General features: G+C 49.7%; 1 protein-coding gene across 1 annotated transcript in view; it reads left to right on the top strand.

The window, feature by feature from the left end:
* The first annotated feature begins 5,466 nt into the window (after positions 1-5,466).
* Positions 5,467-12,394, top strand: part of PDE3A (phosphodiesterase 3A) — a 1,456,379-nt gene continuing 1,449,451 nt past the window's right edge. Inside the window, exon 1 of the mRNA XM_078674052.1 lies at positions 5,467-6,019. Within this exon, the coding sequence (XP_078530178.1) occupies positions 5,696-6,019 (324 nt within the window). The 5' untranslated portion in view covers positions 5,467-5,695. The remainder of the gene's footprint in view (positions 6,020-12,394) is intronic.

Below are 12,394 nucleotides of genomic sequence, written 5' to 3' on the forward strand. Positions count from 1 at the left end.
TTGTGCAATGTGCGCTCACTAGTGTCTCACTCCACTCAGGTCTGGGATCTCATAAACACAGAGAGCCCACATTTCTGTTTCTTAACTGAGACTTGGCTTAAGCCCCACACTGTCCCGTCTATAACTTTGGGGGTGCCGATAGGCTACAAAATTGCTAGGATGGACCGCCCTACTAAAATTGGGGGTGGCTTAGCCATTGTTTTTAAACAGGAAATTGAGGTGGTGGTCACTGAGACTGTCTGCAACCCACAAATGGAACTCCTCATATTTACGATCAACCCTAGTTCTAGGGTATCCAGAAAAGGAGCTCTAGTTTACCGACCCCCTGGTCCCTTCAGGGATTTTTCCATCCACCTCGTGGAAGCTCTTGCTCCTCATATGCAGATGAATTCTGACTTCATTGTGGTAGGGGACTTTAACGTCCACAGTGAGTTATCAACTTGCCCCGAGGCACAAATGCTCCTGGATGACATGACCACTCTGGGTTTCAACCTAATGAATTATGGTCCCACACATATAGCGGGCCATACACTTGATCTTGTGCTATATAATTCGACCCATATAAAATGTCTTCCTCCCCACCAGGTGGATTGGACTGATCATGCAATCATAGAATTCTACACCCGCTCCAACCATAAGGTAAAAGGCATCCAGAGGACTTTGGCAGATGTCAGAAGACCCTGGAATAAATTAACCCCAGAGACCTTCAGGGGGAAATATCTAGAACCCAACTGGGTTGAATGTGGGGATAATGCTACTCTTGCATTAAAAAAATTTAACGAAGCTATTAATATAACAATTGATCAGGTTGCCCCTTTGAGGACTTATAAAGTGAGGCCTGCCCCCAAACAAGAAGTGTGGTACACAGATGATCTCAGACAGTTAAAACTCTTTACGAGAAAGTTAGAGAAACGTTGGAGAGCCACACACAAAGTAGAAGACAAAGAAAATCATAAGACTTCCTTAAAACGTTACCACAAAGCTATTCGGGCTGCACGGAAAGATCATATTGCAGCCCAATTATCAGCAGCTGGCAATAACTCCAAAGTTCTTTACCAAATTCTGCAAACATTCACTAAGCCCTCAGCCTGCGAATTGGATGGGACCGAGTCCCAGGAACTGTGTAATAACATCTCGCAGTTCTTTGTCAATAAAATTGATGGCATTTATGCTAAGATCTTAGCCTCTAAGTCCACTGTTGACAATATGGGTCCTGTTGAGGGCATGTCTCAGCCTATCTCCGGTTCAGCAGGAAATAAGATAGATACATTGGAAGAATTCCCACCGGTTTCTATGGAGGAGTTAACCATCCTAATCACTCAAACTAAGAGTGGCTGTCCATCTGACATCATCCCTGCACGGGTAATGGCACTTCTGAGTGACGAGTTGGGGACTGGTATTCGGCAGGTTATTAATCTCTCTCTGACCACAGGGGAAGTTCCCCCGGATTGGAAGCGGGCTTTGGTTAGACCTCTACGGAAGAACAACTCTATCCCATGGACAGACCTAACAAATCTGAGACCCATTTCCCTCCTCCCTTTCTTGGGGAAGCTCACTGAGAAATTTGTCAACCAGCACCTATCCAAATACATCGAAAGTGTAGGGGGGCTCGATCCATCCCAGTCGGGGTTTAGACCCCGGCACAGCACTGAGACTGCCTTGCTGTCCGTCGCTGACGATCTTCGCATGCTCCAGGATAGGGGTTTCTCCGTTGTCCTGGTGCTTTTAGATTTGTCAGCGGCGTTTGACACGGTGTCACATGACATCATGACCTCCAGACTCATTGACATCGGGCTGGGAGGCAAGGCGCTGGCATGGCTAAGGAGCTTTTTCATCAATCGCACTCAGAGGGTCATATTGGGTCCTTACCAGTCTGAGGAGGTTGCAATCTCAAAAGGGGTGCCACAGGGCTCGTGTCTGAGCCCAACGCTTTTCAACATCTATGTGGCACCCCTAGCAAACATCATGAGAATGCATGGGTTTATCCCAGTATCGTATGCAGACGATACCCAACTCCTCTTCCCGTTTAAAATCATGACTCCTGAAGTGCGTAACTCCTTTGCACAGGGAATGAAAGAGGTGGCTCATTGGATGGCAGCTAATTTCCTTCAGTGCAACGTCTCTAAGACGGAGGTCATGCTTTTTGGGGAAGCCAAACGGCTATGGACTCCCGACTGGTGGCCTCAAGATCTTGGCCCAGTCCCCACTCCCAAAGTGGTAGTGAAAGATCTAGGAGTCAAGCTGGATCAGGAGCTTGCTCTTAAACATCATGCTAATCAAGTCGTAAGCTCCTGTTTCCATGTTATTGGCCTATTACGACGGGTCTTTCCCCTTTTACCTGATTCCATCAGGAAAACACTAATTCAGTCGCTCGTGCTGAGCAGACTGGATTATTGTAACGGTCTGCTGCTAGCCGCTAATGAGGGGGTTACTGCCAGATTACAGGTCGTGCAGAATACTGCTGCACGACTTGTCTGTAATGCCCCAGCCCGTACCCCCTCAATCCCTCTACTAAACAAACTTCACTGGCTCACCGTGAAACAGAGGGTGTCGTTTAAAATATGCTGCATCATACATAAATGCCTTACTGGAAAAGGCCCTGACTACTTAACCAAAAAATTTATTCTTTATGCCCCTTCAAGGTCTTTGAGATCGGGGGACCAAGAACTGCTTTGTGTCCCTAGGTTCTGGAAATCCCGACAAGGGGGCAGGGCCCTGTCAGTTGCGGGCCCGAAGCTCTGGAATAACCTCCCTCTGGACATCAGAACCTGTAAGGAACATTTTCCTTTTAGGAAAAAATTAAAAACTTTTCTGTTCAATTATTAATCTTGATAAGGCATCGGTTACTCAGTGGTTAGGGTCCCTGCTCATTAATGTTACCAAAGGCGCGGAGATACTCCTCAGGGAGTCGAATTCCTAGCGCGGTATAAGTCAGTAAATAAAAATAAAATAAATAGAACTTATGGCCCTTTCAGTTGGTAGCAGCATAGGATGGTTAGCACATGAAGTGAGAATCTAGAAGTAGAGTAGAACTTAGAACCCCAAAGCCCTGAAATAGAGCCCAATGACCGAGAACGGATGGCGACGGAACTTGGCGAAGACTGACGAAGTTTGGTGGTGTGGCAAAATCAGCGGTGGAAGGAGGAGTGAATATTAACAGGGTGTATGTAGTGCCCAACTCGATTGGATCAATCTAAGAACCCTCCAATTTACCCAAGGAGAAAAGAATCCTTTTGCTGTAAAGAACTCTCATCCACCGGGGGTCCATAAATGGGTATATATTAAGGCACTTAATAGTGCTCTATGGGTACATGAAAGAGAGGTGTGCAGGTTGTCAATCAATCAATCAATGACATTTATAGAGCGCACTACATACCCGTAGGGTCTCAAGGCGCTGGGGGAGGGGGGGTGCCGCTACTGCTCGAACAGCCAGGTCTTCAGCTTCTTCCTGAAGGAGAGGTGGTCTTGGGTCAGGCGCAGGTCGGTTGGGAGGGAGTTCCAGGTCTTGGCGGCCAGGTAGGAGAAGGACCTTCCTCCTGTAGTCGCTCTTCGGATGCGGGGGACGGCGGCGAGGGCGTGGTTGGCTGATCGGAGGTGGCGTTTGGGAGCGTAGAAGTTGCTGGGGGTCATAGACTACAAGCTCCCTGTCTGGCCTGCTCACCTGGTACCCGTGGGTGAGAGTTCTTTAAAGAAAAGGATGCTTTTCTCCCTGGGTTGACAGGAAGGTTCTTAGTTTGCTCCAATCGAGTTGGGCTCTAAAGTTTGTGCAAAATACAAAATATAGTTAATCCTGTACCGCTAAAGCTTTTTTTTTGTAAAATTCCTATCCTGGTTTCATTCATTCTTTGTTTTGTGAAAAGTTCAACCTTCCTAAAAAATAGTAGAATTTTGTTTCAAAATGTGTTTCACATGAAGTGAAAAGTGAGGATGAATTTGAAGTACGTGAGTTATTTAAAAACATACTGGGAATTATACAGTGAATCTCCAGTTAATTGGCAGTGTGTGGACTGGAGACCTGCTGCTAAAATTCATGCCACATAGTTGGGAAGTTCTTCTCACATCTGAAACTCTCAGCTGCCCAGGCCTGGGAGGTGTGTTTGAGAGAAAGTGCCTTTCAGAAATCGTTTGAACTCCAGGAGAATCATCACTGGGCTGGGCAGTCGGAACAGTGGGATCTCGGAGGTGTTGAGTGTTTTGTGGCAATAACGGAAAATAAAGTTTGCTCAGAAAATCATGTTATTCCCTCGAAAGAGTAGAATAGCCTTTGAACTTTGTTACAGATTGCAATTGATTCACTGAATTTGAGAGACTTTAATTGAAGAGTTCTCTCTGTAGTGTAATGCGTGATGTTGGCATTGCATTCACGTTCGTATATACGTCATTCAATTCTACCTTGGTGGTGCATTACGCACCACTTTAGAGTGTTGGGTTTCTGATTGATTATCGGACCAGTTGATCAGATTGCCTGTTTATACCTCAGTTCATTAAAGATTGGAAAGTGTAAGTGTACCACGACGGAATGTTCAATTATTTACCATTAATTTCCATTAGTTCTTGCTTCCTCGTTAATACAGTTATTACACGCCACTGTCCTTTCCATATGCAGACTTACATTCTGTGTCTGGGTGACAAATCAAGATAGCTTCTGGGCAGGTAGTGTTTGTATGAATTCTCCATAGATCCATAGATTTGGAATTAATTAAAAACCATAGATTTGGAATTAAAGAAAAACTGGTACCGGGGTGCCCTTCTAGGGTGGCGGGATCACATCAATGCTATAGTGAGGAAACTGGGAGCCGGAGTAATAAAGTCTGTATGAAATATACAGGAAATACAAAGGTGTTACACAATAAAATGCCAATGAGGGAAGCAATGCCACCTAAAACATGAAGCAGTGACAAAAAATAAATTATTGTAAGAATATAATACTAAGCAAACGATGATAGGAAACGTTGAAAGAAAAAATAAAGGCACAATGAAGAACGATAACTCTACAAAAATAAACTAGCTCTATAGGTAAAATCAACAGCAGTAAGGAAAAACTCGTCAGCCTGTAATGAAGCAACTTGGAATAAAATCAGAAAGAAAAGTATATAACCTTTCCTTAAAGCCAGTCAGTGACAGTAATAATAATAAATAAAGTAATAAAACTAACTGCAACTTTACAAAAGAACATGGAAATATACAGGACAGTAATATAAAAGCATCAAGAAAACAAATTAAGAGCGTTAAAATTAAGAAAATGATAAAGGGTCAGTTTAAAGAGATAAAATTTGAAATTTACCAAAAAAGGACAGCAAAAAAGTGACAAAATAAGAAGGAAGCGATGACATTTGAAAGGTCAGGTAAAATAGTGTTAGGTGCACGGTTAAGTACATTTAGCCTAAATCCGTCGTTGTCTGGGTTGGGCTTGTTTCGACTTCTTTTTCCCAGAGCCGGCTGTCTTTTGGACAAGCAGTTGTGCTTGTTATGGCAGCGCAGCTCTCCAGCAGCACAGCGCTGCACGGGGCAGTGGTTTCTGGAGGCAGAGGACTGCAGTGCAGAAGTGTGCACTGCCTGCCGTTCTGTGCCCGTGCTCCAGGCGCCGCCCGGCGGGGGTCAGCCAGCCGAGCCGGGAGGGGCCGCCCCGGCCGCCGCGGGGGTGGTGCTGCTGATACTGCCCGTGACATGGCTGGTGCTGAGGCAGGGCTCACCCATGCTCGCCGTCACTAGCGCGCTGCGGGCTGCCTCGTTCGTCTCGCTGGACAGGCTGCGGCTCGGCTGGAGGCGCTATCTAGCCTACCTGGTGGGCATCGTGGGGATCCTGCTGGCCAGGCACAGCGGCCGGCCGCAGCCCCCGCCAGGGGCGCCCCCCGAGCCCGCGGCCGCCCGATGCGCTGGACCTGGGGAGGACGAGGAGGAGACCCCGGTGCTCCGGAGAAGGAGGAGTTCCAGCTCCGTGGTCTCCGCTGAGATGTCCGGCGGCGGCGGCACCAAGTCCCACCGGAGGACCTCGCTGCCCTGCATCCCGCGGGAGCAGGTAGGACAAACTTTGGAAGTCATCGCATAACTTTCCCCCGGCGCGCTGCAGCTTCCCTCCCGCCCTCTCCAGCGCCCGGAGTTTGACAGCTTGAGGCTCCGCCGGGGAGAGGCTGGCGCTTCAGCCGGACAGATGTGCAGCGCTCTCCGGGAGTCTGCTGGGCGCTAGTCCCCGTGGGGAGGCGTCACCAGGGCAAGGGCCCCGGCCCCGCTGCCGGGAGGGGTGTGCTTGACAGGGGCGCTAATGCAGTAAAGTTGTGGCTCCATCAGCCTAGGGGAGGTGTGACAAAAGCAATAGCGATCTGCCACAAGAGCCAACCAAGGGGTGTGTGATAAGAGTACTAGCGCATGGAAGACTGTCAGGTCCGCTGCGAAGCGAAATGCGATAAGGCGCTAGAAACTGCAAATGTAGGACTCGCATGCCCATGAAGTGTGACAAGAGCATTAGCGTTCGGAGTTTGGCAGTGCCACTCAAGGGGTAGGTTAGACAGGAGCGCTAGCGCCTAGATTCTATCGGTGACGCTGAAGGGGGAGGTTTGACAGGAGCGCTAGCGCCTTGCGTCTATCAGTGCCGCTGAGGGGAGGTTTGACAGGAGCGCTAGCGCCTGGAGTCTATCGGTGACGCTGAAGGGGGAGGTTTGGCAGGAGCGCTAGTGCCTGGAGTCTGTCGGTGACGCTGAAGTGAAGTTTGACAGGAGCGCTAGCGCCTAGAGTCTATCGGTGACGCTGAAGGGGGAGGTTTGACAGGAGCGCTAGCGCCTAGAGTCTGTCGTTGACGCTGAAGTGAAGTTTGACATAAGTGCTAGCGCAGGAAGACTGTAAGGTCCGCTGCGAAGCGAAATGCGGTAAGGCGCTAGAAACTGCAAATGTAGGACTCGCATGCCCATGAAGTGTAATAAGAGCATGAGCGTTCGGAGTTTGGCTGTGCCACTCAAGGGGTAGGTTAGACAGGTGCGCTCGCGCCTTGAGTCTATCAGCGCCGCTGAGGGGAGGTTTGACAGGAGCGCTAGCACCTGGAGTCTATCGGTGACGCTGAAGGGGAGGTTTGACAGGAGCGCTAGCGCCTGGAGTCTGTCGGTGACGCTGAAGTGAAGTTTGTCAGGAGCGCTAGCGCCTGGAGTCTGTGGTGACGCTGAAGTGAAGTTTGACAGGAGCGCTAGCGCCTAGAGTCTGTCGGTGACGCTGAAGTGAAGTTTGACAGGAGCGCTGCCGCTAGCTCCTAGAGTCTATCGGTGACGCTGAAAGGGGAGGTTTTGACAAGAGCGCTTGCGCCTGGAGTCTGTCGGTGACGCTGAAGTGAAGTTTGACAGGAGCGCTAGCGCCTAGAGTCTATCGGTGCAGCTGAGGGGATGTTTGACAGGTCAAGTGTAGGGACATAGGCAGTCCCGCATCGCAGGGAAATTGTGTGAAAAGAGCACTAATCTCAGGAGATCGTCCGTCCTGGTGACCTGCCATCACACTCACAGTGCAGGTGACAGGGGCACTATTGCCTGAGACTGTTGGTGCCCCCTGGGGGGAGGTGTGTCAAGGACAGGCGCTGCTGCCAGGTTACTGCCAATCTCACTTCACTGAGGAGTGTGACACGTTGGTGTGTGTGTGTGGGGGGGGGGCTAGGGGTGAGGGGATTAGTGGCGGTCACTCCTGCTCTCAGTGCCGGGTTTCAATGGCACTAGTGCTTCAGGAGCAGGCCACTGGTGCCCCGAGAATGTAGGTGCCTTCTCGAGGGAAGGTGTGACAAGGGCAGCCACTGGTGCTGGGCACCGACGGTTCCGCATCCCAGGGGGTGGAACAAGAGTCCAGGAGACTCTCGGTCCCGCTTCCCGGGGAACTGTGAAGGGCCCGGGTGTTTGCCGTGCTGCCGTTTGCCCCGGCCCGGTACTGTTTGCACGCTCGTGCGCTCATCTGCCCTACTCCTCACACTGTTCGCGGGGCAGAGGGCAGACTGCCCTTGGACCTCGTCACTGCTCCTACTCTGCACGTGTGAGAGCGTGAAAGAGGTCCTGGTTAGGAAGAGTCTGTTGGGTGTGCGTGCTTGATATTCTGAGCACCCCTGGGCGCCGGTGTACCGTGAGGAAGAGTTTGTGGCAGACCGCAGGGTGTTTACAGCGTTTCGAGCTAAGGATCCTGAGCCCGGGGTTGTCTGTGTACAGTGGGGCCGCAGCTGGGGCTGGGCGGGGGTCCCATGGCAGAACTCTCGCACTGCATTAGTGTAACTTTTTGTTGTTTATAACCAAAGAAGCTCTCCGGTACCACGTTTTTTTGCCAGACCTTCTGTTGCCCTCTAACTCTGGGAGAGCTGTGTATGACGTGCACTCCGCCGGGCACCAGGGCCCTGTCGCCCACCTGAAGTGTGTGCTGCCAAGCAGTGCCCCGGGTACCAGGACCCTGGCACCCACCTGAAGTGTGTGCTGCTGCGCAGTGCCCCGGGTTCCAGAACCCTGTCGTCCACCTGAAGTGTGTGCTGCAGCGCAGTGCCCAGGCACCAGGACCCTGGCACCAGGGCCCTGGCACCCACCTAAAGTGTGTGGTGCCGTCCAGTGTCCCGGGTACCAGGGCCCTGGCGTCCACCTGAAGTGTGTGCTGCGGCGCAGTGCCCAGGCACCAGGACCCTGGCACCCACCTGAAGTGTGTGCTTCGGCGCAGTGCCCAGGCACTAGGGCCCTGGCACCCACCTGAAGTGTGTGATTCGGCGCAGTGCCCAGGCACCAGGGCCCTGGCACCCACCTGAAGTGTGTGCTGCGGCGCAGTGCCCAGGCACCAGGACCCTGGCACCCACCTGAAGTGTGTGCTTCGGCGCAGTGCCCAGGCACTAGGGCCCTGGCACCCACCTGAAGTGTGTGATTCGGCGCAGTGCCCAGGCACCAGGGCCCTGGCACCCACCTGAAGTGTGTGCTGCGGCGCAGTGTCCAGGAACCAGGGCCCTGGCACCCACCAGACTTTGCTTCCTGTGTGCCCCGAAGGTGGCACTTTTGCCGGCGCATCAGCACTGTGCAGCCCGCAGGATTTGGGTGGGGGCGTTGACACCTCGGACCCTGAAGCTTCGACTCTTACAGTACCTCTCGAACCGCCCCCCACCCTCATACATGCGTACCTGCGCTGCAATTCAATCACCATAGACACGTAAGGGTGCAACCCACAGACCCAAAGTAAGTAACACGCGGACAAAAGCCTCTTCGGTGGTAATAAGCGCTATATAAATGCAATTTCAATTTCAAATAAGGCCTGCAGTTCCTGTGACCTCCGATTCTGTTAAAAGTCTTGCTGTTTAAGAGTTTTTATAGCATGCAAAAAATAACCGACACCTTACATCCTAGACACACTGTTTGTATGATACATTTTAAACCCATATTTACGAGATGTCTGCATTTATGCGTAATTTAAGCATCTGCTATACATCAAATCTAACTATGCACCTAAAAAATGAATCTCCTTTCCCGATCGAGCAGATTTGGGGCTACTACATTACTCCGTGCGATCTGAGACCCAGAGTTTCCAGCTCCGGGTTTCTTCTTTGTTTATTTGACAGCAACAGAGCAATTCTACAAAGCCCAACAAGTGCATTGTGGGAGTTGCAGTATTAGTCAGTTTGGCACAGTACATAACATTGATTTGTAACTGGAAAAAACAGGGCTCGACGCTCTTTGGATATTACAGGTTACCCCGTAAAGGTTGCTTACAGTTGTGGGTGTGCGATATTGTTGTCGGGCATAAGTAAACAATTATTCCAACGTTCAGCTGTCCTTCCTGCTAATTATGTGCTGAGTGATTAACCATCTCGTTATGGAATGTCTCGCTACTCTGATGGGTTCATTTCTACACAGTGCACACTTGTATGTGGTATAATGCCATTTCTAGCGGAACATGTTATCAAAATTATAATTCTTTTTACTGCAAATGCCCCTATTTATTTAACATTTTCATTTGATTAAGTAAATATTACCACGAGGGCCATGAAAAACAGAAGGCTGACTCAGATGTGAGCCTCCAGTGTGGGAAAGTTTCCACTGTCTGATCCGGGAGTGGGAAGGAATGTGCTCCGCTTATAAATATCCCAGAAATGCACCAAAGTGTGTTATTTACATTAGCTCGCTCCGGTCGCACGGTTCCCCTCTCGCTTCGCCCGTTGGACAGCGGGCACGTTGTGCACCACATGTGTTTTCTATAGCATGACACATTGCCTCACTTCAACCCAGTGAGTGACCAGGCACCTTCAGCCCCTTATGCAGGGCCAGTCATGGGTGCGTCTCAAGAGTCAGGGTTGTCTTTGCCAGACACGTTTGCTTGTAGCAGGCCACTTCTTGGCAGTTTTACAAAGCACAAACTCGACTGAAGGCATTGGAGCCCTTCACACAAGCACCAGTTGCGTTCCACAAGAGCACCCCCATGTTTCCTAGGCTCGGGAGATTAAGTGATTTGCCTAGAATCACAGGATGTTCCAAAGTAGGCAGTTCTAGTCGTTACGCCACAACCTCTCACCTGAGAGTTAATTTCAGATTTGTATTATCCACAGAACCCGTCAGAAGCCTTCACCCCAAAATATCGGGAACCTTATAACACACACCAGCGTCCGTTGTTGTGAAGTTTGCAAGTTTCATACACTGCTTGCTCACAGACTAAGCACGCAGTTACCCCCGTCCCCCTCGGCTGTATCTATAAGCTGTAACAAAATATCACCCCTCAGCCTGGGAAAGTGCTGCGCGCGTCACGCGCGTCAAGACCTGTCACCAGGAGAAGAAAACCCGACCCTATTTGTTGAAACGCCACGGATTGTATCTTTCACACGAGCAAGAAATCGAAATATGTTCAGCACCAACATGACCTTGAGGAGGGTAAATAGTTCACCGAGCTTGCCTACTTTGCACGCTCAAAATTACACAGCAGATAGCTGTTTAAATATTGCATTCCCTTCCTCCAGTCACCTACAAGCGGCAATGAATCACTTCTATCGCAGTTTTCGTTCTGTCTGCAAACACGGCCATAGCTGGAATTCAAAACGCAACATTTCTAACGCGACCTCGTTTTTTCTTTTCATGTTTTTAGGATGGCATTTGGTGGTTTTGGTGTGTGCTAGTTGATGAGTGACGATGTTTGTCCTGAATGCCCAAAGGAAAAAAAATAAACACTGTGCCCTCATAGCTATGAATTTTGTATTATTTCCCTGCTGATATGTGCTATGAGAATCGGCCATGAACAATGCTACATTCTGTTGTGTTCACGCCACAACAGGACGCCAGGAAAGCACTTTATGGTTAGTAAAGATGACTTAGCGGGAAAAACACAGAAACGAACTTTTCTAATGAGTTTGTCGTATTTCTTATTTGTGTATTTTCAAGACGTAGACTCCCATCGTGGTGCGATTCTCGCTCTCTTCCATCTATCTCCCATCTATCTCCCCCCTCTTTTCTTCATCTCTGTTCCTTTCTGTCCTACATTTTTCTGCTTTTCTCCGCCTCTCTCATTCTGTCCCATTTTTCTCCCTCTTATCTTTGTCTATCTGTCTCTGTCCACCCTCTCTCTGTTCTCAGCCCTCTCTGCCTCCTAGACGTCTCGCCCCCCCCCTCTCTCTTGGTTAAGAGGAAAACGAAATCCTGTGTTCAGCAGGAATTCGGTTCCCCGTGGACTTCCAGAGGCCATGGGTAAATGTTTCTCTTGCAAGCAGCCTTCAAATGGCGTGCACATCCAGACCGTGCACGTCCTGTATCAATAACAACTTGCAAAGAAGGCGCTTTCTACTCCCAGACACTGAGTGCGTTCTGTGTGAGCGCTAATTACACAACAAGCAAGCTGGAGGGTTTTGACTTAATATCATTGAGGAAGTGTGAGTGAAGGGGCCACTAGTATCTAAGGATCCTGGTTTCACAGAAGCAGAAATGCCATATTGTTCTAAAGAGAGAGAGATTTGCAGGATTTCGCAATTTACCTCTGAGAAAGCAAACACATAGGTCTGTGCATATCAACTATATCAACTCTGGTGACTGCTCTTGAAGTAGTGTGCTCTTGTGCGAAGACAGCCTAAACTCTGGTGAGTGCTCTTGAAGTAGTGTGCTCTTGTGCAAAGACAGCCTAAACTCTGGTGATGTTCTTGAAGTAGTGTGCGAAGACAGCCTAAAGTCTGGTGAGTGCTCTTGAAGTAGTGTGCTCTTGTGCAAAGACAGCCTAAACTCTGTTGAGTGTTCTTGAAGTAGTGTGCTCTTGTGCGAAGACAGCCTAAACTCTGGTGAGTGCTCTTGAAGTAGTGTGCTCTTGTGCAAAGACAGCCTAAACTCTGGTGAGTGTTCTTGAAGTAGTGTGCGAAGACAGCCTAAAGTCTGGTGAGTGCTCTTGAAGTAGTGTGCTCTTGTGCAAAGACAGCCTAAACTCTGGTGAGTGTTCTTGA

This window comes from Lissotriton helveticus, chromosome 1_1, assembly GCF_964261635.1.
Source record: "Lissotriton helveticus chromosome 1_1, aLisHel1.1, whole genome shotgun sequence".
In the NCBI taxonomy this organism is placed as follows: domain Eukaryota; kingdom Metazoa; phylum Chordata; class Amphibia; order Caudata; family Salamandridae; genus Lissotriton; species Lissotriton helveticus.